Raw genomic sequence first — 27766 nt, 5'->3', positions numbered from 1 at the left:
TCAGTACCATATAATTACACACCTCACACTTACACTACTCAATGCAACATAAATACACTCTATCTATCTATCGCACTCACTCTATCTATCACCATCACTCTATCTATCTATCGCCCTCACTCTATATCGCTTCACCACAGCATCACTCAGCACCACCACAGCATCACTCATGGGAAATACAACATCACTAGGCGCTACCACAGCATCACTGAACGTCACAGCATCACTTGTCGCCACCACAACATCACTCAGCACCACCACAGCATCAATCTGTGCAACCATTCAACAACTGGTTCAAATGTGTTCTCTCAATGTTTCAAGCTTTATTACAAATGTCACAAAAAGATGTTAAAATTTCACTTCTGTTCTTGGATTTTCGTCACAATAAAATACAATTAACATAATCTTCACATTTTTTTTTTACAAAAGTTTAAGCTATTGCTATTAAAAAGTACAATAACTTTTATTTAAGTATTAATTATTAAAAATGTCAAAAGCCATTGTTATTTGGAATATCAATACATCTAAGTCACATAAATACAACACATATTGCATTACAAATGCTATAGGTGTCACATTTGCGAAAGTTAAAACTATTGGCATTGTAAATGACAAAGCTATTAAGTTTGCTATTTTCAAAACCAACACATAAATAAAAAATGTGTCATTTACAAGACCAATAGCTCAAACTTTCCTAATGCGAGACCTATTGCATTGCAAATGCTTGTTTCATCTGTCATGGCATTTCTCTACTCATCCACCAGACGTGGAATTAACTTTGATTCTAATAGGGATTTTACCATAAGTAACTAATCCCAGCAAAATATAAATCTCAAGGATTACTCCAAATATATGGTACCTTATATGTTCAAGGACAGTCTGTGACAAGTTTCATGACGTTCCATTTCTGTGAAGTCGCCACAGACCTATCTTGGTGAAGCCCAATTCTAGGCCCCTTAATAGAGGAATGTTCTTGCTTCCTTGCTTCTGTAATTTTTTCCCTTTAATTGAAAACGTAGGACCCCAATCGGGAAACAGCCGTTACAACGCAACTATTACAACGCACAACGTTACAACGCACACCATTACAACGCAGTATCCTTTACAACACATGCCTTTACAACGCATGATATTACATGATTTACAAAAAGGGGGTGGTGATGAACAGAGTGTCTGAGTTAAACAGACCACTCTTACCCAGTCCAAAGATCAGGGCTTGATCCATCACCGTTATTTATCTCACTGCCCCATCCCAGCTCAGAACCTGGCTATATGCAAATCAGTCTGTCCCTGGCCCAGTGCATCATGGGAACAGGGCAGACTAAACTACCAAGCCAATTCTTCACCAGAAAGGAGACAAGCTACCGGGGACCGGTTTCTGGCATTTCAGCCTTCTTCGGCCCGGCTTGCTTGAATCCTGATGGAGCAGTGAGAAAGGGACTCATGTCTGAGTATACCCTGCCACACCTATAGTGGCCAAAAACGATTTACAAAAAGGGGGTGGTGATGAACAGAGTGTCTGAGTTAAACAGACCACTCTTACCCAGTCCAAAGATCAGGGCTTGATCCATCACCGTTATTTATCTCACTGCCCCATCCCAGCTCAGAACCTGGCTATATGCAAATCAGTCTGTCCCTGGCCCAGTGCATCATGGGAACAGGGCAGACTAAACTACCAAGCCAATTCTTCACCAGAAAGGAGACAAGCTACCGGGGACCGGTTTCTGGCATTTCAGCCTTCTTCGGCCCGGCTTGCTTGAATCCTGATGGAGCAGTGAGAAAGGGACTCATGTCTGAGTATACCCTGCCACACCTATAGTGGCCAAAAACGATTTACAAAAAGGGGGTGGTGATGAACAGAGTGTCTGAGTTAAACAGACCACTCTTACCCAGTCCAAAGATCAGGGCTTGATCCATCACCGTTATTTATCTCACTGCCCCATCCCAGCTCAGAACCTGGCTATATGCAAATCAGTCTGTCCCTGGCCCAGTGCATCATGGGAACAGGGCAGACTAAACTACCAAGCCAATTCTTCACCAGAAAGGAGACAAGCTACCGGGGACCTGTTTCTGGCATTTCAGCCTTCTTCGGCCCGGCTTGCTTGAATCCTGATGGAGCAGTGAGAAAGGGACTCATGTCTGAGTATACCCTGCCACACCTATAGTGGCCAAAAACGATTTACAAAAAGGGGGTGGTGATGAACAGAGTATCTGAGTTAAACAGACCACTCTTACCCAGTCCAAAGATCAGGGCTTGATCCATCACCGTTATTTATCTCACTGCCCCATCCCAGCTCAGAACCTGGCTATATGCAAATCAGTCTGTCCCTGGCCCAGTGCATCATGGGAACAGGGCAGACTAAACTACCAAGCCAATTCTTCACCAGAAAGGAGACAAGCTACCGGGGACCGGTTTCTGGCATTTCAGCCTTCTTCGGCCCGGCTTGCTTGAATCCTGATGGAGCAGTGAGAAAGGGACTCATGTCTGAGTATACCCTGCCACACCTATAGTGGCCAAAAACGATTTACAAAAAGGGGGTGGTGATGAACAGAGTGTCTGAGTTAAACAGACCACTCTTACCCAGTCCAAAGATCAGGGCTTGATCCATCACCGTTATTTATCTCACTGCCCCATCCCAGCTCAGAACCTGGCTATATGCAAATCAGTCTGTCCCTGGCCCAGTGCATCATGGGAACAGGGCAGACTAAACTACCAAGCCAATTCTTCACCAGAAAGGAGACAAGCTACCGGGGACCGGTTTCTGGCATTTACAACGCATGATATTACATAGCAGATGCTTTTACAACGCATGCCTTTACACCGTAAGTATAGGTAAGTATATCATTTTGTTTAACCTTTTTTTTATTTAAAAAATATTACAAATAATTAAAATAAATTAATTAAAGTTTTTTTATATATATATATTGTTTGGGTTTTGGGGTACAGGGGTATTTTTAGGTTTCAGGGCTGGGTTTGGGTTATGGGGTACAGGGTTATTTTTAGGTTTCAGGGTTGGGTTTGGGTTTTAGGGTACAGGGGTATTTTTAGGTTTCAGGGTTGGGTTTGGGTTATGGGGTACAGGGGTATTTTTAGGTTTCAGGGTTGGGTTTGGGTTTTGGGGTACAGGGGTATTTTTAGGTTTCAGGGTTGGGTTTGGGTTTTGGGGTACAGGGGTATTTTAGGTTTCAGGGTTGGGTTTGGGTTTTGGGGTGCAGGGGTATTTTTAGGTTTCAGCGCTGGGTTTGGGTTTTGGGGTACAGGGGTATTTTTAGGTTTCAGGGTTGGGTTTGGGTTTTGGGGTACAGGGGTATTTTTAGGTTTCAGGGTTTGGTTTGGGTTTTGGGGTACAGGGCTATTTTTAGGTTTCAGGGCTGGGTTTGGGTTATGGGGTACAGGGATATTTTTAGGTTTCAGGGTTGGGTTTGGGTTTTGGGGTACAGGGGTATTTTTAGGTTTCAGGGTTGGGTTTGGGTTATGGGGTACAGGGGTATTTTTAGGTTTCAGGGTTGGGTTTGGGTTTTGGGGTACAGGGGTATTTTTAGGTTTCAGGGTTGGGTTTGGGTTTTGGGGTACAGGGGTATTTTTAGGTTTCAGGGTTGGGTTTGGGTTTTGGGTTACAGGGGTATTTTTATGTTTCAGAGCTGGGTTTGGGTTTTGGGGTACAGGGGTATTTTTAGGTTTCAGGGTTGTGTTTGGGTTTTGGGGTACAGGGGTATTTTTAGGGTTCAGGGCTGGGTTTGGGTTTTGGGGTACAGGGGTATTTTTAGGTTTCAGGGTCGGGTTTGGGTTCTGGGGTACAGGGGTATTTTTAGGTTTCAGGGCTGGGTTTGGTTTTTGGGGTACAGGGGTATTTTTAGGGTTTTTAAAATACCTAATCAATTTTTTAAAATTAATATATGTATATGTACAAAATAATTATTTAAAAATAATGTAATTTATAAAATTAATTTAATTTTAATTAATTACATTTTTTAATAAAATAATATACTTACCTATACTTACGTTGTAATGGCATGCGTTGTAATAGCATCTGCTATGTAATGTCATGCGCTGTAAAGGCATTCGTTGTAAATGCATCTGCGTTGTAACGGTGTGCGTTGTAATAGTTTGCGATGTAACGTCATACATCCCCCAATCAAGATGTCAGGTTCTTTTGTAGGTTTGCAGACTGTTCAGGAGTCTAGTCTAGTTTAATTGCGTGTGTGGCTCCCAGAGGCTTCCAGCAGCCACAGTCCCAATGGTGAAATGCAATGGGTCCACAGAATAACTGCAGGCTTTATAATTCTAATGCTCTAGTCATTTTTGTTACTGACTAATTGGAATTATCAGGGACCTCATAACAAAGTCATTAATGAGCTACTTGTTCAGTATGAGTTAGAGTTCTGTCCAGTACCTCTGTTGCATAGGCACCATCAATGCTCAATTTGAGCCGGTGGTTTGCAGGTGGAGACTCGCGCTTATTTTTCCTTAACAAACTGATCCAGAGGAAGAGTGGGAAAAAACACACAAGGGGAAAGGAGGAAGCGAAAGATGGAAAAAAAGTGACAAATGGGAGAAAGCAGGGAAGAAAAAGAACCTGCAAGAGTGTGATAAAGGTGCAGGGAGTGTCTGGTGGTGGATTAAAGAGGCATGCAGTGGAATAAAGAATCTGCAGGCTTACTGTTCAGCACCCCAACAAATTGATACCACCGGTCGCGAGCTTCAGAACAAAACTTTGAGCACATCACTTATTATTTTGTGAATTAAGCACTGGAAATCATAATAAACAATTGGTTTTGGGGCTGTCCCCTAGAAGCTGCCACAGCATCTTCCTAGGAAAAATATGTTTATTCCTACATACTTACAAAGGAATTTCTTCTTTTCTGACAATGGCAGTTCATGGAAAACCTCCCAGAATATGTTAATAGTTGGATGGGGTGACTGCTGTTTAAAAGCGCCATCATATTCTGCATTCTTTAAAACAAAAAACAAAAATATCGAAAATTTACTGAGGAGATTTCATTAGATAATAGCCATAAAATAATCCATAGATCAGGTACACTTCACACAAACCTGTTCTAATTTCTTCCAATCATATTCCTCGTTTCCAATGATGATACTTCTCAGTTCCTTCGGATGGAAATCTTTGAGAAGCTCTTTTTCACAGACTTTGTAAAAACCCCTTTTGAATTCCTCGAAAGCTGTCTCCACAGACTTGTTGAACACGTAGTCTACATACATGTTTACATAGTCATGTCTGCAATAAAAGAAACAAGCTCATGTTAAAAGGTGCCTAGCACCTCATAAATAAGCAGAAATTACTAACATTCACAATAGGGATGAAAGCATATATGAAAAAAAGAGGAAAAAAGATTTCTGGAAGTGAGCCAACGAGCAGTAGCGAGTCAGGACCCAAGAGTTGGGCAAGTGTCAGACAATGACCTCTCACCTGAAGGCCCAACACAGCATCATTCACCAGACGTCATTTGCCTATAGGATGACAGGGTCAGTGTCCGCCAAATACAACTCAATTATGTCCCAGTCCATGGTGATCTACCACTAGATGATCTACCACTACAAGGTGTACTTACTAAATTGCAAAGTCAGAATATTGAGGGTACAGGTACTTAATATCAAGGTCAAAAATATCGAAAAAACTATTGACAGGTAAGTGTAGATTTTCTATGCTTAACTTCACATATACGTACCAACATGGTATATATATATATATATATATATATATATATATATATATATATACTCCAAACACTCCCCCACACGAAGGAAAGACGAGTCGCACACTTGACTTTTCTATTTGCAGGTATTTAATCTTTGTCGAACAGCATGTGGCCTTTTCCTTATGCATTTCGTTCGTTCCTCGAACTTCCTCAGAGGCGAGCCAACACCCAACACGCCGCCAGCAACCACTGCCAAACTGCCTTTAAATCATCTTTTTCCGGTCCCCAGATGGACTTTATATATATGTTGCATTGTGGGGCTTGTGGTGCTTGAGTGACATGTCCATTTAAAAAAAAAAAACCTCCAAAGGGGCGGTGTCTTAAACATGCTGCTGCGGATTTCATTCTCCATAATTCATTAACATTGTTCAGGCAATAAGTCAATTTAAATCCAACCCATTTTCAAGGCTGGATATAAAGCCCTTACCAAAGACGGTCCTTGGTGACACCTCGTTGCTCTTATGTGTTTCCACGTCTCCACAATCGGTTCATTTGTGCAACGTTGTGGCGCTCTTTGGGTGGTGCGTTAACTCTACGGCGGAACCAAGCCGTTATATGTACTCCAAACACTCCCCCACACGAAGGAAAGATGAGTCGCACACTTGACTTTTCTATTTGCATGTATTTAATCTTTGTCGAACAGCATGTGGCCTTTTCCTTATGCATTTCGTTCGTTCCTCGAACTTCCTCAGAGGCGAGCCAACACCCAACACGCCGCCAGCAACCACTGCCAAACTGCCTTTCAATCATCTTTTTTCCGGTCCCCAGATGGACTTTATATACATGTTGCATTGTGGGGCTTGTGGTGCTTGAGTGACATGTCCATTTAAAAAAAAAAAACTCCAATGGGCGGTGTCTTAAACATGCTGCTGCGGATTTCATTCTCCATAATTCATTAACATTATCCATTATCCAAAAGAAAGTGCACCTACGTTGGAGGCCCACACACAGAAGTGTTGGCAAGTATTAATTTTCCTATGGTAGTGCAAACATCACCGTGTATGCAGCAGAGCAGATTTCGCCATGAATGAATCCAACGCGTTTCGAGCGTCCCTGCGCTCTTCTTCTCAGGAAATGGCTTGTGGGAGTGGCAGCCTCAGGAGTGGATTAAGTAGTGTTCTTGTACTATTTTCTGTCAATTCATTATTCTCAATTCTCGTATTATAACATTGCTTAAAGTAGGATTCAATGTCGCAGCTATAGAGTCTTAAACGTTAAAAAGTCACATATGTATAAATATTAAATATATAAATATATAAATGACATAAAACATCCAATATAAAATATAAAAACCTTATAACTTGTGATCACTAGTTAGTTTTTAATTGATACATTTCCAGATTTTTGAGAGATTTTTAGAGACAGGTGTATAAATCTTCAGTCATGTTAGGCCCCCCTGGATGCTTAGAATCCATTTGAAGGATGTATCTAGTTTCAAGCATGTGTAACTTGACCTCCCTGTTTCCTCCTCTTCTACTCGGGAGAACAGCATCTATAAGGAAATATTTTAATTCCTGACTTCTTGAACTGTGATACTCCTTGAAATGTCTTGCTACTGGGTATGTGTTGTCCTGATTAGTGATAGCTCTAAAATGTTGAAGTACCTGTTTATGTGCTTGAAGTTTAGTACTTCCAATGTATTGTAGCCCACAAGGGCCTAGCAATACATAAATCTCATATTTAGTTTTGCTTGTCAGGAGTTTGCTAATTTTACATCTCCTTGGGTCTAAAGGAGGGTTGTACACTTGGTTTTGTTTATTCCCTGTTGACATGCTTTACATGTCTTGCATATGAAGAAACCCTTGTGGGTCTTGAGCCGACTACAGCTTTCAATCAGTTCAGGGCTTGTTTCAAAGAGTTATGTTTCAACGAGTTTATCCCTCATAGAGGGTGCCCTGCTATGTGTAATAGAGACCTTGTTTGGTAATGTGGTTCATATCACGGGATAACTCAATACTATTGGCCAATTACGCGAGAAAATACCTTGCAATTCCTTGGCCTGCCTGCTAAATTCCATGATTATCCTAAAATCATCTGTTTTGGGTTTACATTGAATTGCATGTTGATCTTGCTGACCTCCTATATTCTATTGTTTATCTCTAATCATCTCTAACCAGCTCTAATCTATTAGGAATCATGGATTTAACTATGGCCCCGTCACTATCTGGCTTTCTCTCATCTTATGCCTTTTTGAGGGTTTCAAGGTCGCTGTCCACCCTCCTTAGTCTCAGCATTTCCCCACAGGGGATGCTGTTTATCAAGTTCTCGGGTGGGCAGTGATGGCATGTAGCGTCAAATTGCCTTCTGTCTCTTTTCAATACAATTTAGTCTCTATTTTGTTATTATGAATATACAACTGGGTGTCTAAAACGTTGACTGTAGTTTCACTTATCGTGGCAGTAAAGTGTAAATTTCGTGTATTTACATTAATTTAGTTAATAAACTCCTGCGCCTGCTGATGTGAGCCCTTCCAAACAACAAATAAATTGTCTACGAGACAGTCAAGTCAAGTCAAAGTCAAGTCAAAAGATTTATATAGCGCGCTACATACCCGGAGGGTCTCAAGGCGCTTGAGGAAGGGTGGGGAATTACTTGTCGAATATCCAAGTTTTAAGTTGCTTTCTGAATGCTAGGTGGTTCTGAGTGAGACGAAGGTGAGTGGGGAGTGAGTTCCAGGTTTTAGCTGCGAGGTAGGAGAAGGATCTACCTCCCATGGTGGTTTTGTTGATGCGAGGTACGGTAGCAAGGGCTTGGTTGGAGGGTCGTAGCTGGCGGGAGGGGGTGTAGAAGGAAAGTCGTGTGTTGAGGCATTCGGGTCCAAGTTCGTAAAGTGCTTTGTGAGCGTGGGTTAGGAGGCGGAAAGTAACCCTCTTATTGACGGGGAGCAGTGGAGGTTTTTCAGGTGACTAGAGATGTGGTCTTTACGCGGGATGTCTAGTATGAGTCTGGCTGATGCGTTCTGGATGCGTTGGAGTTTTTTCTGGAGTTTTGCGATGATATTGTTTTGCATACAATACCTGTAATTGGTCAACCCACCAGCCCATGTGCAAACATGCATATCTGGGGGAGAAGCTGGCACCCATGTCTACTCCTGTTATTTGTTGAAAGAGCATAATTTTAAACATAAAAACATTATTGTTTATACAATACTCAACCATTTCAATCAACATTTGACTGTGCTGTATGAGTTGATCAGGTCTATTGGATAAGTAATGTTTCAATGCTGTTATACCATCATCATGTCTAATACTGGTGTAAAGTGATGTTACATCAAGTGCTATTAGTAAATAATCACTTTGCCAATTACAGTCTTTCAATTGGTTTTAAAAAGTCACTGGTGTCTTGCACATAAGATGGTAAGGATTTGACATGTCCTTGTAAATAATAATCTACATATTGTGACGTATGTTCCAATAGTCCGTCACACGCCAATATAATCGGTCTCCCCGGTGGTTTACAGGCGTCTTTATGAATGTTTGGAATAAAATAGATTAATGGTGTCATAGGATGTTAATTCTTTAGGAATTTGTATTCCTCCATGGTTATTAACCCTTTGGTTCTCCAAGATGATAATTTGGTATAGTATGCTTTGTATATTGTTTTAAGATCTGACCCATTACTTTTAGTTTAACATGTTTGATCATTTAATTGTAATAAAGCCTCTTTGGTGTAGTCCTCTTTGTCCAAGATTATGATATTGCCTCCCTTATCGCAGTTCCTGATGACTATTGAGGTTTCATTCTATAGTTTTTTTCATCCGGGTGTAGTATTCCACATTGCGTTTATTGTATTTTCTTTTTGCGTTCGATAACTTGTGATTCAATTGTTTGATCTGAGCTATGACATGCTCATTGAAGATATCAATTGAGTCTTGCAGACTGATCGAATTGCATGTGGACTTTGCCCGGAATGGGGATGGTACACTTGGTTCTCTGGCAGATGTTGCTTTTGGTATCACACCTGTAGAATTTTCAATTGCGCTCTCCAGAGGCATATCATCCGTGGATAAATCCATAGAGCTATGTTGATCTTTTCTTTCTCTTTGTGTTGATGGTACTTCTGATAATTCCTTGTTATGTAACATGTGATGTTTCCTTATTTTCAACTTCTTTATGCCACTATATATGTCCAACCTAGTTTTAGTATAATTGAAATTGCTCTCTGGGCAATAAGAAAGTCCTAAACTGAGTATCTGTTCCTCCACCTTGGTTAAATTAATCTTGGTCAGGTTGATGATAGTTTTCCATATTTGTATCTATCTTTGTTTCCATCTTCCCGTTGCTTTTCTTATTGGATCACTAGCTGCTGTAAATCATGAAATGGCAACCAAAGGCATGAGTGTCTTAAAGCATTTTTTTAACACAAATCTCAATCGAAGTGACTGCTATGTAGCCTCAAACCAAAAGTGTGCTCTTTAAAATTAAAAATTAAAATAACAGAGGAGCTACGCGGGCGTCCAAGATGGTCGCGTAAGCAGAGGGCTCCCGGGACCCGCGCCGCCCTCCTGCTACTATCCTCGAAATATCCTGGTTCTTATTATGGGCTTTTGAAGATCTACTCTTGCTGACTCCAATATCCTTTCAAAAATCGAATTTGGATGTCGGGAACCGATTTTACGTCAACTTCATCTTTCTGGCCCGCCCCGATCGAGACTGGGTACTCTGCTGTTTTGGTGGGCCGAGGAGTAAGTCAACAACAACGGCCTTAGGGACATCCTCCCAGTCGGCCTTATTGTGCTTTCAGTTTCGATTTCTCCTCGACACCTCAATTGACTATTCAAAGAGCGGATCGGCTCCCAAGACGGTGCAGCTTCGACCCGCTGTGTTGTCCTGCCATATCTCTCTACCCCTGCTTCATCCCTCGATTCGCATTCTACAGTATTGGCCTAAAATTCTGATTTGGTATCTCAACAGCATCGGCCATTTTCACCAGGTCCAGAGGGCCCCTTCGGGGCACGGCTTCCAATATGGCTTCCAAACCTGAGTTCGAGAGGCGCAAGACGAAGACGCCGACCCGTGGAGGACCTATCCAGACTAATGTGATGGACCGCTATACGCAACCGAAGGGTTCCCTCCGGTAGTACCGGCCGTACTCTTGCGGACCCCAGGACGGAGTCTACCGCGCCATCGGAGGTTTCGCTCCAGGACCTAATGAGTGCCATCACTGGGATGAAGGCTGATATGGGGTTACAGTATGAGGCTCTTGCCTCCAAGATCGATACTGTGGCCGTTGATGTCACACTTATCAGAGCGGACCTGGCTAAGACGAATGAGATGGTCAAGGCTTTGGATTTGAAGACCTCCAGTCTCATCACTGATATGGCGGACGCACAGTCGGAAATTGGTAACCTGCGATCAACGCACGACTTGATGGCCCGAAGACTGGACGAATATGAAAATAGGGCCCGGCGGAACAACATAGGCTTGGTGGGAGTGCCGGAAAATCAAGATGACACCACTGTTGACCTTCTTGTGGAGGATTTGATCCTCAATCATCTTGCTCCCGCCGGACTTAGCAAATTCTTTGCTGTTGAACGTGCTTATCTCTTTCCGGGTGGGAAGATTAAACCAGGGGCCCCCCCGAGGCTTATTATTGCAAGGCTTTTCCATTTTCGGGACAGAGACGCTATCCTCAAGGCCTCCTGAGGTCGTGGCCCATTGAAGTTTGACAATAGTACTGTCAACATCTACCCGGATTTTACTCCTCAAGTCCAGCGACAAAGGATGGGGTTCCAGGGAGTGAAGAGGCGCTTGCGGGACTTGGGCCTCAAGTATGCGATGTTGTTTCCAGCTCGACTACGCATCGAATATGAGGAACAAACATTTTTCTTTGATCGACCTGACTGCGCCAGTGACTGGCTCGACTCATTGCCGAAAAGAGACGATCTAAGCGGACGCCCCGGTGGAGCAGAGGGGGGTAAATCGGCCCAGGAGTGACACTGTGGTTCTCGATGTCTGGTTTCCTGTAACTATTTATCAGCTGAGTTATGCCATTTGCTTCATTATTGTTAGGCTTGAGCCCGAGGGTGGTTCGGGTGTGGGTTGACTCTCCTCCTCCTCCTCCTGGGATCTTTGTGTGGCGTAATTATGAGAGGGTGACAGGCACACTGCAAATTGGGGTGGCTTTTTAGTCGTACACAGGGGTGCAGGGTGGGGGTGTTGTAACGGGGGGTTGTTGGGGGGTGGGGGGAGGGTTTGTTTTTGTTACTGTATTTGTTTTGTTCACATGGCACTGTATGCTTTGCTCTTATCCTTCTGTAGTTGGGTTCCGAGGAGGGAGGGTTACGGTCCTTTACCGGGATGGTGGGTGGTGAGTTGAAGTTGCTGTCCTGGAACGTTAATGGTATGGGGGATAAGATAAAACGTGGCGTTGTTTCTCAGTTCCTTCGACGCCAGTCCCCTGACATTGCTTTGTTACAGGAGACCCATCTGATAGGGAATGCTTGCCGGGCTTTGGATAGACGTGGTTATAGACTGGTTGCTCATGCTGGATTCACCTCCGGTTCCAGAGGGGTGGGCATACTGATTAGATCTTCTCTGCCCCTTGAAATAGATGAGATAACACTTGATGATAGGGGTCGATATGCTGCTATTTCGGGGAGATGGGAGGGTAAGATGCTCTCAATAGTTAATGTATTCGCCCCCCGGGTCTCCAGGCCACTGCTTATGCTGACCTCGGTCGGCTTTTGTTGGGGCTTCCTGATGGTCTCCTTATTCTTGGGGGGGATTTTAATTCGGTGGTCTCTGGTAACTCTGATCGATCCCCCCCCCCCCCCCCCCCCCAGAGTCTTACCGAATTTCCAGATGTGGCTTTCTGAACTGCTGTAAACCTTTGGATTGGTGGATGTTTGGAGGCTGCTACACCCCTCGCAACTGCAATATACTTTCCATTCTGGGGCCCACGGCAGTTTTTCTAGAATCAATTATTTCCTACTGCCGGCGGCCCACTCTTCCTCCGTGCGAGAGGTCCGTCACCTCCCCATGGGCATTTCTGATCATTCCCCCCTGTGGCTATGGGTTGCGGTTGGGGTAGGTAGCGAGGGCAGAATTGCTCCTATTAATCCTTGGTACTTGCGAAACCCCAAGACGCGCTCTGAGCTGGTCAAGGCCATCGATTGCTATTTTAATGAAACCCCAAGACGCGCTCTGAGCTGGTCAAGGCCATCGATTCCTATTTTAATGAAAATGTGGGGTCTGTCTCCTCTTCTGTTTCACTATAGGAGGCTTTCAAAACTGTTATTCGGGGTTATTCATTGTCATTGATTGCTGCTACTAAGAAGGCCAAGCATGAAGAATTATTGCATCTCGAGGATGAAATAACTGTACTTGAAAGTGAACTGGGTGGAAATGACACTCCTGCAACTTTACACTCCCTAGCTTTGAAGCAGGCAGACTACAGAGCCCTGGTGACAGACGCGGCTAAAGTCATGAATCAAGACCAGCAGGGTAGACTCTATGATGTGGGTGATAAGGCGAGTAAGCTTATTGCGTGGTTGGACAAGTCTGAGAGAGCGAATCGAGTTGTTCCGGTGATTGAAAAGTTGAATGGGGATCGTGTGTCTGACCCGATTGGGATTGTTGATTGCTTTGTGGACCATTTTCAGACGGTCTATGCCTCTGTGAGCGATAGGGATGAGTGTGATTCCCGTTTGCTCCTGCGTGATATTGCGTTACCCTGCCTCTCTGATGAGGACAGGGCCTTGATGGATGCGCCTATAACAGTGGATGAGGTCGCTGGTGCCATTCTTGCCCTTCGATCTGGTAAGGCCATGGGGCCCAATGGATTGCCTATTGAGCTCTACAAGTTACGGCCCGACAAAATGGCGCCATATTTGAGAAATATGTTTCTCAAGGCCTTCGATACTGGTCTCCTTCCTATTGACCAGCGCCTGGCCACCATCGTTGTCATCCACAAGGAAGGTAAACCACGTGATTGTTGCGCTTCCTACAGACCCATTTCACTGCTTAATGCTGAGCCCAAGATACTTGCCAAATTACTGGCTACTCGTCTGATTAAGGTGGTCGGCGACTTGATCCATCCGGATCAATCCGGTTTCATCCCGCATCGAAATACAGCCCTTAACCTTAGGAGACTCCATGGAGTTCTCGCGAGAGCTGGCACTCTGACTGAGTCGGCCATTTTGGCTTCCCTCAATGCCACCATGGCTTTTGACACAATTGAATGGCCTTATCTCTGGGCAGCTCTCTCCAAGTTTGGTTTCGGCTCGAATTTTATCGCCTGGGTGAAGCTCCTTTACGAACGACCACTGGCCCAGGTGGTGGTGAATGGCAGGGTGTCTGGTCCTTTTGCACTTGGGCGTGGCACCCGTCAGGGCTGTCCGCTGTCTCCGTTGCTTTTTGCCCTCGCCCTGGAGCCGTTGGCCGAGTGGCTTCGCTGGGAATCCTCGATCAGGGGTATCCAGTGGGCCCCTGACTTTGAAGATCGTGTCTCGCTATATGCAGATGACATTCTTCTTTACCTCACCTCACCCCGGAAGTCTCTTAATGTGCTTTTTGATGTTCTCACCTCCTTCGGGAAGAACTCGGGTCTTGTTATTAACTGGACCAAATCCTGTGTTTATGTTCTGGCCGGGGATCTTCCCCCGTTGCCCCAGAGATTCCCGATTCAGGTGGTCGAGCCTGGTTTTAAGTACCTGGGGATTCATGTCTCCTTGGATTCCACCGTTCGTTACGACCGTAACCTTCATGCTCCTCTCCAGCGGCTTAAACTTGACGTCTCACGGTGGCGTCGCTTGCCCCTCTCCCCATTGGGGCGTGCGACTCTCTTTAAGATGATGTCGCTCCCTAGGTTCCTACATGCACTTCAGAACTTCTTTGATCCTATACCTCCCGGGTATTTTCGTGAGGTTGAGAGCCTTCAGAGGCAACTGATTTGGGACGGGCGTGCTCGTATCTCCTTACCCAAACTCACTTTGCCATGGTATGACGGTGGCATCGCCCTCCCTGACATCAGACGCTACTGCTGGGCCTCGCAGCTATGCACGGTTAATCACGTAACCTACGCCCCTGGTCATACTCCTGCCTTTGCAATGGATAAACATCTTCTGCCAGGTGGGAATTTTAACAGGGCACTGTATTCTAAGGAGCCATTTAACGCCCTGACTGGCCCTAAGAAAAGTGCTGTGCGGATGTATGACGTTATAACGCATACCATTACAACTACCTACCATTACAACGCGACCATTACAACGCATACCATTACAACGTATAGCGCTTAGAGGTGCTGGATAGTGGTAAGTATAATTTACTATTCCAACTCCAGTCCCCGTGGACACTAGGGAAGGTGTTGGATAGTAAATTAAACTTATTCCCTATCCTAGAGCGCCCCCCAGCGCAATGCGTTGTAATGGTATGCGTTGTAAAAGTTGCGTTGTAATGGTAGGTAGTTGTAAAAGTTGCGTTGTAACAGGTGTATACCGTGCTGTGCGAGTGTGGCGAGACGAGAATGCTGCTATGGGGTGGAGTGATAGGTTAACCCGAGTGACACCATTGTATGACTCTGATCGACTGGGCAATTTGTGGAGAACAAAAGGATTTGATAAATGGGACATGATTGGTATTAGCAAGGTGGAGGATCTCTGGTCCAAAGGTAGTGTTAAGACTTTTGAGGCGCTCAAAATAGAATATGAGCTTGGCGACAAGGAACACTTCAGGTACATTCAAGTGCGACATGCCTTGACCTCCGTCTGCCCCCCGGGACAGAGATTCCCCAATCCTCGCCGCTAGAGGATCGCATTCTTGACGGCCATGTGCCGGACAGTACTATATCCCTGATTTACAAAAAACTCATCAATAACAGGGCTGATCTGCTTGAGCGACTCAGGGCCTCGTGGATCGCGGACGGCCTGGAACTCGATGATGAGGATTGGCAAATGGCCGTCTCCTCCCCTAAGGAGGTGGCCATACCTGCCCGCCTCCGTTTCGTACAGTTGAAGATCCTCCATCGAGTATATGTAACTGGTACGCGTCTGGTGCGAATGGGTTACTCTCTTGATGGGTTATGTAAGCGCGGCTGCGGTATGAGTGGTACCTTCCTGCATATCATTTGGGAGTGTCCTGAGGTGTCTGCCTTCTGGTCTAGAGTGCATGCGATTATGGAAAGGGTCGCCGGGGTCTCTCTATTGCCTGAGGCCCGACGATGCCTTCTTAATGTCTGGGAACCGACGGACTATAATACGGCCCAGACTTTTTGGGCGACTCTTGGTAACATGGTTGCCAAGAGGGATATTGCACAACTCTGGGGTTCCCATAGACCACCCACGATAACGGCTTGGAAGGAGAACATGGACAGGTGTATGTTCAGGGAAAAGACGGTCTATGTGGCTCGGGCGGACCTAAGAAATGGGGTAGAATTTGGTCCCAATGGAACTCTTACCGTGGGAATGCCTGCACTCCCCCACAGGACTACACCATTGATATTTCACCTTCCCCTTAGTTGACGTTCCAGACGTTTGTCTGTAATAATATGTATTTATCGAGCTCCTCGTCGCCCTTCATCCCGAGACACGTGCTTCATTATTGTATGATAATTGGATTTCTTTGCCCTCTCCCCTTGAATCCCTGCAATTGACTTTTGCCATGTGTCTGTGTTTTTTGTTGTACGTTCAATTCATCAAAAATTTTAAACTGAAACCTACAATGCTTGTCTTTTGATTTTACGGTATGCGCATGAAAATACTGCGAGTCGCTTAACCCACATGCAAGGTGGGAGCCCCACTGTGAGATGTTATACTGCTAAAAGTCATAGCGGCCGGCCCGTTGGGTTGTAGCCAGACAGCTGTGTATTGTGCATAAAGATAATAAAGGTTTAAAAAAAATTACATAAAATAACATTGAGCAAGTGGTAAAATAGAACAAAAAGAAACCACAAGGGAAAGTGAGATGAAAACAGAACAAGTAAATACCAAATAAATTGATGTAGAACATAATAATATCCTTTTACCTTAGTGCCCCTACACAGCATATATCACGATGAGTTAAAAGTATTAATGCATTATTTACTTGTCCAACCCTAAGCCATGTGACTTTTCAGTCTCCCATTCTCAATTTCCCCAACTTAGGTCAGAATTCGATATTTAAATAACATTCAGATCATGGCACACAACAATCAATTAGCCTGTCTCCCTTTATTTACCACTTCACCGGGGTCTGGTTGGACCAGGCCAGATTGTTTTGTAAGAGACAGTAATTTGTCAATGAACCACTATCATATTAAGTAACATACAGAAACCTGTCATCATATGGTGTATGCAGATGTTCTCCCTCATCTAGTGTCACCAATTAAAAATAGCACAAAAAGAACCTCGTCATTTCATTGTATCCACTGGGAAATGAAGCATAATGATTCTGAAGACCCAACTAGTGACATGTAGCATTAATCGCTGTAAAAATAATCCACAGTAGTATGTGGTGAAGGCAGTGGCAGCTGACACATATTACCAGGGATAGGGTGGGAGGGGGAGAATAAAAAATATTAAAAGAAACCTTACCTCATGCTGCTTCTGTCCCTTCGCAGTTCCTCTGCTTCCTGGTCCCAGGATACACTGGGAAAGCAGCAGATTCCCTGTGAAATCCACGCGCAATCCCCGTGCTGCACTCATGCAATGAGAGCAGCGCAGGGATTGGCCTGAGTGGGCTGGGTTGATTCTCTGCTCAGGACAGGTTGTCTGTGCTACGTCTCCAACCCGGCTGTACAATATAGCCGGGTTGGGGAAACTTAACTGCACATGTCTGTTTGGACAGCCTAAGATGGCCGGCCAACCAGGCATGCAAAGTTAGTAGTGCACTTCATTCGGCCCCCCTCCCACAGCCTGGCCCCGCCCCACCAATTCCCACATACACTGGCACAGCCAGCAGCTGAAAAATAAAACAATACAGTTTTATTTTTATTTTTGACTGAGCCAGTGGGGCGGAGCTCCTCTTCCATTGCGGAGAACCAACGCTGGGTGAAGGTATGAACAAGGCAAAATTTCTTCAGCAATCAGACAGCAAGCAGCCTTTCAGAGATAAACTCCCTGGCCAAACCATAGTAGACTGTAATACACTGCACCATCCCTCTGGAAATTGATTCCTCTTTGAAAGACTACTCAATACATGTTGGACGAAGTGCATAAAAACCTGCATATAGGGGCAGATTTACTAATATTTGGTGCATCGCAGAAAAACAACTTTCTGCGCTGTGTCAAATGGAGAGGGCATGAATCTGCCATATTTACTTACATAGAACACGTTTCTGCTCTCTCTGCGAGCAGGAGCTACAGGCAGGATTGTTTTTGTGGAGGAAGGGGCACCTTCCTTTACACAAGCAATCCTCTCAGGCATTGTCCTCTTCCTATGTGTGCTGCAGAATGCAGCACAAGTAGAAAGAGGAGAAATAAGGAAAATGCTACTTACCAGTATGCATCTGTTCTTGGCATGTAGGGCTGTAGAACCACACACTCTTGCATTAGATCACCATCTGGTGGTGGGCCCGGATGATTACAGTTTGTGGTTGTCTTGGAAGAGTCTTTGTCTGTTGGATGACTCCTCCCTTAGATCGTATTGCGCATGGGCATCGACTCCATCTTCAGATTGTTTTCGCCATTGGGCAAATGATGGAGTTGTATGAGTACAGATAAAGATGACCAATCAATCAATCAATCAGCAAATTTGTGTAGCGCGCTACTCACCCGCTAGGGTCTCAAGGCGCTGGGGGGAGGGGGAGTCGCTATTGCTCGAACAGCCAGGTCTTGAGTTGTTTCCTGAAGGAGAAATGGCCCTGGGTCAGCCGTAGGTGGGTGGGGAGGGAGGTCCATGTCTTGGCCGCCAGGTAGGAGAAGGATCTTCCTCCGGCGGTGGTCCTGCAAATTTGTGGGACGGTGGCGAGGGCGAGGCTGGCGGATCAGAGCTGGCGGGTGGGTGTGTAGAATGCGAGGCGGCTGTTGAGGTATTTGGGGCCCATGTCGTGGAGAGCCTTGTGTGCGTGGATGAGGAGTCTGAACGTGATCCTCTTGCTGACGGGGAGCCAGTGCAGGTCTCTCAGATGGGCAGAGAAATGGCCGTGAAGGGGGATGTCCAGGATGAGTCGTGCAGAAGCGTTCTGTACACGCTGGAGTCTTTTCTGGAGTTTGGCTGTGGTTCCAGCGTAGAGGGTGTTCCGTAGTCCAGTCGGCTGGTGACCAGGGCCTGGGTGAACGTCTTCCTGGTTTCGGTGGGGATCCACCGGAAGATCTTTCAGAGCATGCGCAGGGTGTTGAAACAGGATGACGAGAGGGCGTTGACTTGCTTGTTCATCGTGAAGGAAGGAGTCCAGGTTGAAGCCCAGGTTGCGTGCATGGTCCGTTGGCTTGGGGGCGGTGCCCAGGGCAAGGGGCCACCAGGAGTCGTCCCAGGCAGAGGGGGATGGTCTCAGGATGAGGACTTCCGTCTTGTCTGAGTTCAGTTTCAGATGGCTGAGCTTCATCCATTCCGCGACGTCTTTCATTCCTTCCTGGAGGCTGGCTCTGGCGGTGGCGGGGTCGTTGGAGAGGGAGAGGATCAGCTGGGTGTCATCGGCGTAGGAAATGATGTTTAGGTTGTGTTGGTGTGCGATGGCTGCAAGGGGGCTCATGTAGACGTTGAAGAGGGTGGGGCTGAGCGAGGATCCTTGCGGAACGCCGCAGATGACTTCGGTGGCCGTGGATCGGAACGGGGGAGGCGGACTCTCTGGGTTCTTCCGGCGAGAAACGAGATGATCCACTCCAAGGCCGTTCCTTGGATTCCGGTGTTGCTGAGGCGCTGTATAAGGGTGCGGTGGCATACTGTGTCGAAGACTGCTGAGAGGTCCAGGAGGATGAGGGCAGCTGTTTTCCCATTGTCGAGCAGCGTCAGAGGTCGCTCCCTGCGCTGCTGCGCGAACTCCTTAAGAGTGCTGACGGGAGGAAGGAGCCGCTGGGTGGGGGGAGCGGGGTGGTGAATGGGGTGTCAGAGGTGTCGGGGGGCGGGGCCGCAGAGAGGCACCGGCGGGAAAAGTGCGGCGAAGGAGGCAGCAGAAGACCGGGGTGAGCAGGCGGGAGCGGCGTGGGGGCGACCTAACCTGAAGGCAGGGTCAGAGGTTGCTCCCTGCGCTGCTGCACAAACTCCTTAAGAGTGCTGACGCAAGGGAGGAGCAGCTGGGTGGCGGGAGCGGGGCGGCAAATGGGGTGTCAGGGGGGCGGGCCGCAGGGAGGTAACGGCGGGAAAAGTGCGGAGAAGGAGGCAGCAGGAGACCAGGGTGAGCAGGCGGCAGCGGCGTGGGGGCGACTAACCTGAAGGCAGGGTCAGGGGTATGTATTGTGTATCTAAATAAGTTAATACTGGAACAGATACAGGGAGGCGGGTGGGCGTGTGTGGTTCTGCAGCCCTTCATGCCAAGAACAGATGCATACTGGTAAGTAGCATTTTCCGTTCAAGGCATATGGGCTGCAGACCACACACTATTGCATAGATTGCACAGCAGTTTCCCCCTTAGCGACGACCACCCGCATCTGTTGCAGTAGTGTGAAATAATGTTTTGAGTACAGCCTGGCCCACACTTGCTTGTTGTTTTGCCTGCACATCTACACAGTAAGTGTTTTGTAAATGTGTGCGAAGTAGACCATGTAGCTGCTGTACAGATGTCATCTAATGGTGTATTTCCTAGGAATGCCATAGATGCCCCTAATTTACGGGTAGAATGAGCCCTATGGGGAATGGATAGAGTGCGTTTTACTTTTTGGTAACGAATTTGAATGCACTTAACAATCCATCTTGCAATGCCTGATTTTGAAATAGGATTGCCCTTATGTGGAGGAGAAAAGGACACAAACAGTTGTTTAGTTTAACAAAATGGTTTTGTTCTAATAATGTAGTAGAGAAGCACTCTTTTTACATCTAATGTATGTAGAGCTCTTTCTGCAACTGTTTGCGGTTGGGGAAAAATACTAGCAACTCAATAGATTGGTTGAGGTGGAAAGGTGAAATTAACTTTTGCAGAAACTTAGGATTTTTTTTAAGACCCACTTTATTGTGATAACGTTGTATAAATGGTTCTTGAATCATTAATGCCTGGATCTCACTTACTCTTCTAAGTGAGGTAACAGCTACTAAAAAAGCAACTTTCCATGTAAGGAACTGTAATTCACACTTATGTAATGGTTCGAAAGGAGGACACATAAGTCTTGTGAGAACAATATTTAAATTTCATACTGGAGAGGATGGTATTCTGGGAGGAATTATTTTTTTGAGTCCTTCCATAAACGCTTTGATTGCAGGTACTCTAAACAATGACAAATGTTGTCTGTTTTGAAGATATGCTGCTATAGCAGTAAGATGTAAGCTGATTGAGGAGTACGCTAAGTTAGATCTTTGCAGATGCAACAGGTAGCATATGATGTTTTGTATGGAAACATCTAAGGGGTGGATGTTGTTATTTGTGCAATATACAACAAACCTTTTCGTCTTTGCTGCAAACCATGCTCTAGTGGTAGGGCGTCTTGCTTCTTTTATGATATTCATGCAATCAGGTGGTAAATTTAGATATTCAAATTTTAAGACCTCAGGAGCCAAATCGCTAGATTGAGCTGCATTGGGTCTGGATGGATAATCTCTCCATGGTTCTGTGTCAGTAGATGTGGGGAGAGCTTTAATTTGTGATGTGGTACTACTGAGAGCTCTAGTAGCGTGGTGTACCAAGGTTGTCTTGCCCACGTTGATGCTATGAGAATCAATGTGAGAGAATGTTGCTGCAGCTTGCGTACCACTAATGGAATTAGTGGGAGAGGTGGAAAAGCGTACGCAAATTTGTTGGACCAGTTCATCCATACCGCATTGCCTTTGGATAATGGGTGTGGGTATCTGGCGGCGAACCTTGGGCATTTGAGGTTGTGGTGTGTAGCAAACAGATCTATCTCTGGTTGATCCCACTTTTGAAAAAATGGCTGAATAACTTGATGATAAAGTTCCCATTCATGTATCTGTTGTCTCTGACGACTTAACAGATCTGCAACTTGATTGTGAACTCCTGGTAGATGTTCTGCTAACAGAAAAATGTTCTGAGGAATGGCCCACCTCCATATGCTCTGCGCTAGCTGGAAGAGCTGTAGGGAGTGTGTTCCTCCTTGTTTTTGAATGTAGTACGTTGCTGTCATATTGCCCATCCGGACTAGTACAGCTTTGTTCGATAGGTAATGCTGAAAGGATTTTAGAGCCTGAAAAATCGCTAGTAACTGCAGATGATTTATGTGGAGTAGTTTTTGTTTCAATGTCCATGTACCCTATACTGTGTGTCTTTCTAAATGCGCTCCCCATCCTGTGAGAGATGTGTCTGTGGTTAGTATTACTTGTGGAACAGGTTCTATAAACGGCCGGCCCTTGGAAAGGTTTTTGGTGTTTCACCATTGCAGAGAGCGATATGTTCGGTAGTCTACCACCACCAGATCTGTTTTTTGTTGCAGAGCCTGATTCCACTGACTTGCCAAGCACTCTTGTATGGGGCGCATTTGTAGTCTTGCGTATGGCACTATGAAAATGCAAGATGCCATCATTCCTATTAGTTGCATGAACACTTAAGCTGGTGGTGAGTGTTGTGGCTGGAATCTTTTGATAAGATCCTGCATACTTTGTATTCTGGTTGGGTTGGGGTACGCTATTGCCTTGGAGGTATCTATTGTGGCACCTAGATACTGCTGAGACAGGGACGGTTGGAGATGTGACTTCTTTTGATTTATTGTGAATCCCAGTTTGTGTAGCAGGCATATCGTTTGATGCTTGTGCTGTACACATTGGTTGTATGAGTTAGATTTTATTAACCAGTCTTCCAGATATGGGAAGACATGAAGGTTGTCCCTTCTTAAGTGTGCTGCTACTACTGCTAGACACTTTGTGAACACTCGAGGTGCTGTAGTTACTCCGAAAGAGAGTACCTTGAATTGGTAGTGTTGACCTTCTAGTATGAACCGTAGGTACTTTCTGTGCGATTGATGGATGGGAATGTGGAAGTAGGCGTCCTTGAGATCTAATGTGGCAAGGAAGTCGCCTTTCTTTAGCAACGGTAGAACCTGTTGTAGTGTGACCATATGAAAGTGGTCAATCAATCAATACATTTGTAGAGCGTGCTACTCGCCCATGAGGGTCTCAAGGCCCTGAGGGGAGGGGGGGGGGGGGGTGCTGCTACTGCTCGAATAGCCAGGTCTTGAGGTGTTTCCTGAGGGTGAGATGGTCCTGGGTCAGTCGTAGATGTGCGGGGATGGAGTTCCATGTCTTTGCTGCCAGGTAGGAGAACGATCTTCCACCGGTGGTGGTTCTGCGAATCCGTGGGACGGTGGCGAGGGTGAGGCTGGTGGAGCGGAGCTGGCGGGTGGGGGTGTAGAACGAGAGGCGGTTGTTGAGGTATTCGGGGCCCATGTTGTGGAGCGCTTTGTTTGCGTGGGTGAGCAGCCTGAACGTGATCCTCTTGCTGACGGGGTGCCAGTGCAGGTTTCTCAGGTGGGCGGATATGTGGCTGTGGCGAGGGATGTCGAGGAGGAGTCGTGCGGAGGCGTTCTGTATGCGCTGAAGGCGTTTCTGCAGTTTGGCTGTGGTTCCTGCGTATAGGGCGTTCCCGTAGTCGGAGCATGCGCAGGGTGTTAAAACACGAGGATGAGACTGCGTTGACTTGCTTGGTCATCGTGAGGGAGGAGTCCAGGATGAAACCCAGGTTGCGTGCGTGGTCCGTGGGTGTTGGTGGGGTGCCCAGCGTCGTGGGCCACCAGGAGTCGTCCCAGGCGGATGGGGATTGTCCGAGGATGAGGACCTCCATCTTGTCCGAGTTGAGCTTCAGACGGCTGTGCTTCATCCATTCTGCGACATCTTTCATTCCGTCCTGGAAGTTGGCTTTGGCGGTGAGAGGGTCTTTGGTGAGGGGGAGTATCAGTTGGGTGTCGTCGGCATAGGAGATGATGTTGATGTTGTGTTTGCGTGCGATGGTGGCGAGGGGGCTCATGTAGATATTGAAGAGGGTTGGGCTGAGTGAGGAGCCCTGGGGTACGCCGCAGATGATCTTGGTGGCTTCGGAGCGGAAGGGAGGGAGGCGGACTCTCTGGGTTCTGATTGTATGTACAGGTTTAGGGGCCTTAGATCTAAAATAGGTCGGAGGGACCCGTCCTTTTTAGGTATGAGAACGTATAGAGAATAAACTCCTGTGTTTTGATGTTGTTTTGGGACTGGTTCTATGGCATTCTTTTGCAGTAGAGATGCCACCTCTTGTCTTAGCAGTATGAGGTGTTCTTGTGACATGGGACGCTGCCTGGGTGGTATTGTTGGAGGAGTGGAAGTGAGCTACAGGCAATAACCTGACTGAATTATTTGTCTTACCCACCTGTCTGTGGTGATGGAGTTCCAGACAGGTAGGAACCTCCCCTATACAGGAGTGGAATGGTCTGGGGGATGGAAGGGAAGTCACTGTTTGGGAGTAGAGGCATTGCGATTGTTGTTTCCTCTACCTCTGCCCTTATTGTTGTTTCCTCTATACCCTCCTCTATAATATCCCTTACTGGGCGAGGTTTGGTTAGGCGCTTTGTAAGAAGAGGAGGTATTGTCAGTTTGGAAACCCTTAGAGGCGCCCCTATATGAGGAGCGACAAAAGGAAGGTCTATGGGCTTGCGTTTGTAAAGCTTCCATGGATTTTGCCGTGTCTGTATCTTTCTTCATCTATTCTAGAGCACTATCGACTGTTGGACCGAAAAGGTGTTGCTGGTCAAATGGCTGGTTTAAGATACTGGCTTGTACTTCGGTTTGAACATAGAGATGCGTAGCGATGCATGTCTACGCAACAGTACCCCTGTATCTATTGCTCTAGAGGCTGTGTCTGCAGTGTCTGGTGCACAGCGTATGGAGGTATTTGTAATAACCTTGCCTTCCTGTATTAGGTCAGAAGCCCTGGTTTTATATTGTTCTGGCAAGTGTTGCATGAGTGACTCTAAATCAACATAATGAGCTCTATCATATCTTGCTAACAATGCTTGAGTGTTAGAAATCCTCCAGACATTGGCTGCTTGTGAGATGGTCCATTTCCCTGAAGCATCTAAAAGCTTAGACTCTTTGTCAGGGTGTGGAGCATCCCCTGTTGTCTGCGAGTTAGCTCTTTTTCTCGCATTTGACACTACTAGTGATTCCAATGGCAACTGTCCTTTAATGCATGCTGGATCAGTTGGAGCCGCTTTGTACTTTTTTTCTAGTCTAGGGTTAATTACCTTGGATCTGACTGGGTCTTTAAATATTTTGGGTGCATGTCTTACCACTCCACTAAGTATTGGAAGTGTGGTTGTAGTCTTATGTGACGACAGTAGTGTGTCCATTAGGAAGTCCTCTTCCACTGGATCTGTATGTAAGTCCACTCCATGGAAACTGGCTGCTCTATGAATGAGCTGCGTAAACCCAATAGTGTCATCTGGGGGAGATGGTCTAGACGGGTATGCATCGTCTTGTGGCAGATCTGGTGCATCTGGTGCATTATAATCTTCTCATGGGTCACCTGATGGTCCAGGAATATCATCTGGGTCATTAATGTCGTCTATGTGTTGTTCACTCTCTACCTCCTGTGAGTAGCTATCCTCATCATCCTCATCTTGTGGTATAAGACTATGTGCACTAGATGGTGAATGTACAGGAGAAATATCTATTGGTATTTCTACTAATGGTGAAGGAATCCTTATGGGGAAGTTTGAGCATGCTTTTTTAGAGGAACTGGTGCTGGTTTAGGATAGTCCATTTTCATCTCTTCGGGCACTGTAGTGATATGTCCAGTCTTTGGATTAACATGAAGAGTCTTTTGCTTTGGGTCAGGTTTGAAAAGCTCTTCTACTGGAAAATCCTTTTTCGGCGCCGCTTTATCTGGTTTGGGGCAGAAATGCTTAGTTTTAACAGTGTCTTTTGTCTATGGAGCAGGTTTTGGTTTCGGTTCCGAAGACTTGTTATCTTATTTTTTCTTAGGATCCGTGCTCTTTGGATCTGAAATTTTTGTTCCCGGGGTACGTTTGGACTCATCTACCCTCGGAGCCGAAGTATGTCTCGGCACCGGAACCATCTTTGGGTCCACTTTTTTCGGAACCGGGGTGGTTCTTGGCTCGGTAGCTTTGGGAACCTCTTTCGGTGCCGAACTTGCTTTCGGCTCGACCGCTTTCGGTACCGAAGGATGCTTTGGTGCCGGTGTTAATTTTGGCTTAAGGACCGACAGACTGACTCGAGCCCGAGTCGACTGGAGGCTTTTTTATATTCTTCGCTGCCGAGCCAGAAGGCGGGGCATCAGAAGGGTTTGGTCAGTGTGCACCTGGACCTGAAGGTGGAGGTGGAACCGAAGCCTGTCCCGGTATGGTGGGGTGAACAGGGTCGGCGCTTGTACTCACGACCTGTTGACCAGCTGGAAGATCGTCATCTTCGGATTGATCCTCGGCTCCAGAAGCTGAATCCTCTGCTTCAGAAGTGATGTCTTTGTGCTGCTGTTCTTCGGTGTCTACTTCAATTGAAGCCTCGTCTATGATGAGGTCTGGTGTCGATGAAGATGACTGCGCCATTACAATTCGAGCTCGACGGTCCCTGATGGTTTTCTTGGACCGGAACGAAGCGCAGGCCTCACAGTCTCGACTCTCATGCTCTGCAGATTGCAAACCTCTTGAAGGTCGGTGTGAGGGAATTTGTGTCCACACCGAGAGCACTTCTTGAAGGGTGTTCTTTCCATGAGCCAAAGGCCCAATGGCGTAGTTGGGCCCGACGGCCCCGACGAATGCTGGAATCGAGAAGTGAAGCCTTTCTTTGACATGGGTAACCGGAATCACTGTCGAAGACGATGCCGATGGTATTATGATTGATTTATGAATTTGAAAAGAGATCGATAACGGGGCCGAACGATGAATACATCCGAGCCCGATGGCGGAAAAAAACAATCTGAAGATGGAGTTGATGCCCATGCGCACCACGATCTAAGGGAAGATGTCATCCAACAGACAAAAACTCTTCCAAGACAACAACAAACTGTAACCATCCGGGCCCACCACCAGATGGTGATCTAATGCAATAGTGTGTGGTCTGCAGCCCATATGCCTCGAACACATATTTCTCCTTGCTATGCCCTCTCCTGGGAAGGCATAGCATTTTGATGCATTCCCAGGTTTACTAGTGTTAGTAAATCTAGGAATGCACCAAAAGCCAAGGGTAGGTGCATGGGAACGCCCACACTCCACCCATGGAATGCCTTCCTAGTGCAGAGTAATGCAAGGCAGAGACCTGATTTTCTAAGGTCCATACAAGGTGGCTCCGCGTGCCATAGTAAATCTGATTTAAGAGCTTACCTGATTCAAGCCCTTAGTAAATCTGGGCCATCGTTTCTTTGAGACCTTTAGGATCTTCTGGTTAAAGTTTAAAACATTTCTGAGGCTATCTGAGGCTATCTTGACAAATGATTTCCAGTAAAATGGCTACCAGATATGCAGAGGAGAGGCCATTTTGATCTATTTCATTTTTCTGTATCAGGAGCACAACCCACAAATCTGGGGCAAGTGCACTTTAGATACATGAGTAAGAAAGATGACAAAGAAAGATAGAAAGTTTTAAAGGTATACGCACTTGTTAGAATTATCCACTGAGATGTCACTTCCATTGGGAATTAAATCCAACGTCTTGTCGTCCCAGGTAGCCTGAAACAATCAGTTTGTCAAATTAAGTACTATAAAACGTAACAAATTTAAGAAAGACACCATACATTTATGCACAAATGTGACAGCACACACACTGAGTTAAGAGGTCACCTACAACAAGGCACAGATGGGAAAAATACTGGGACCAGGACATGGGCAGAGAGATAATCTAGCTAGGTACTTACAAGAGGCAATTTCCTGACAGCAGTTGCCCCATCGCCCACTAGCTATACTATATTTTTAAGCACATGTAGACCCTCCTTAGTCAAACACACAAAAGGTGATGGAAGGGAAGGGTGCTTGCAATATATCTAACCACTGACAATAGCTTGGGGTAGCAATCCAACCTATTGTTCTTTTGCCCATCCTGCCACCTTGAATTAC

General features: G+C 46.0%; 1 protein-coding gene across 2 annotated transcripts in view; it reads right to left on the bottom strand.

Annotated features, from left to right (window-relative positions):
• LOC147727539 (E3 ISG15--protein ligase HERC5-like) overlaps window positions 1–27766 on the bottom strand; it is a 324404-nt gene that overhangs the window by 32198 nt on the left and 264440 nt on the right. For both annotated transcript variants that reach the window (XM_086961610.1, XM_086961611.1), the window contains 3 exons: window positions 27312–27382; window positions 5054–5237; window positions 4846–4954 (listed from right to left, as the gene is read on the bottom strand). In XM_086961610.1, the coding sequence (XP_086817736.1) occupies window positions 4846–4954; window positions 5054–5237; window positions 27312–27382 (364 nt within the window). The remainder of the gene's footprint in view (window positions 1–4845; window positions 4955–5053; window positions 5238–27311; window positions 27383–27766) is intronic.

This window comes from Lissotriton vulgaris, chromosome 3_1, assembly GCF_964263255.1.
Source record: "Lissotriton vulgaris chromosome 3_1, aLisVul1.2, whole genome shotgun sequence".
NCBI classification, from domain to species: Eukaryota; Metazoa; Chordata; class Amphibia; order Caudata; family Salamandridae; genus Lissotriton; species Lissotriton vulgaris.
Note: the sequence above shows the minus strand (reverse complement) of the source record. Positions and strands in the feature narration are given on the sequence as shown.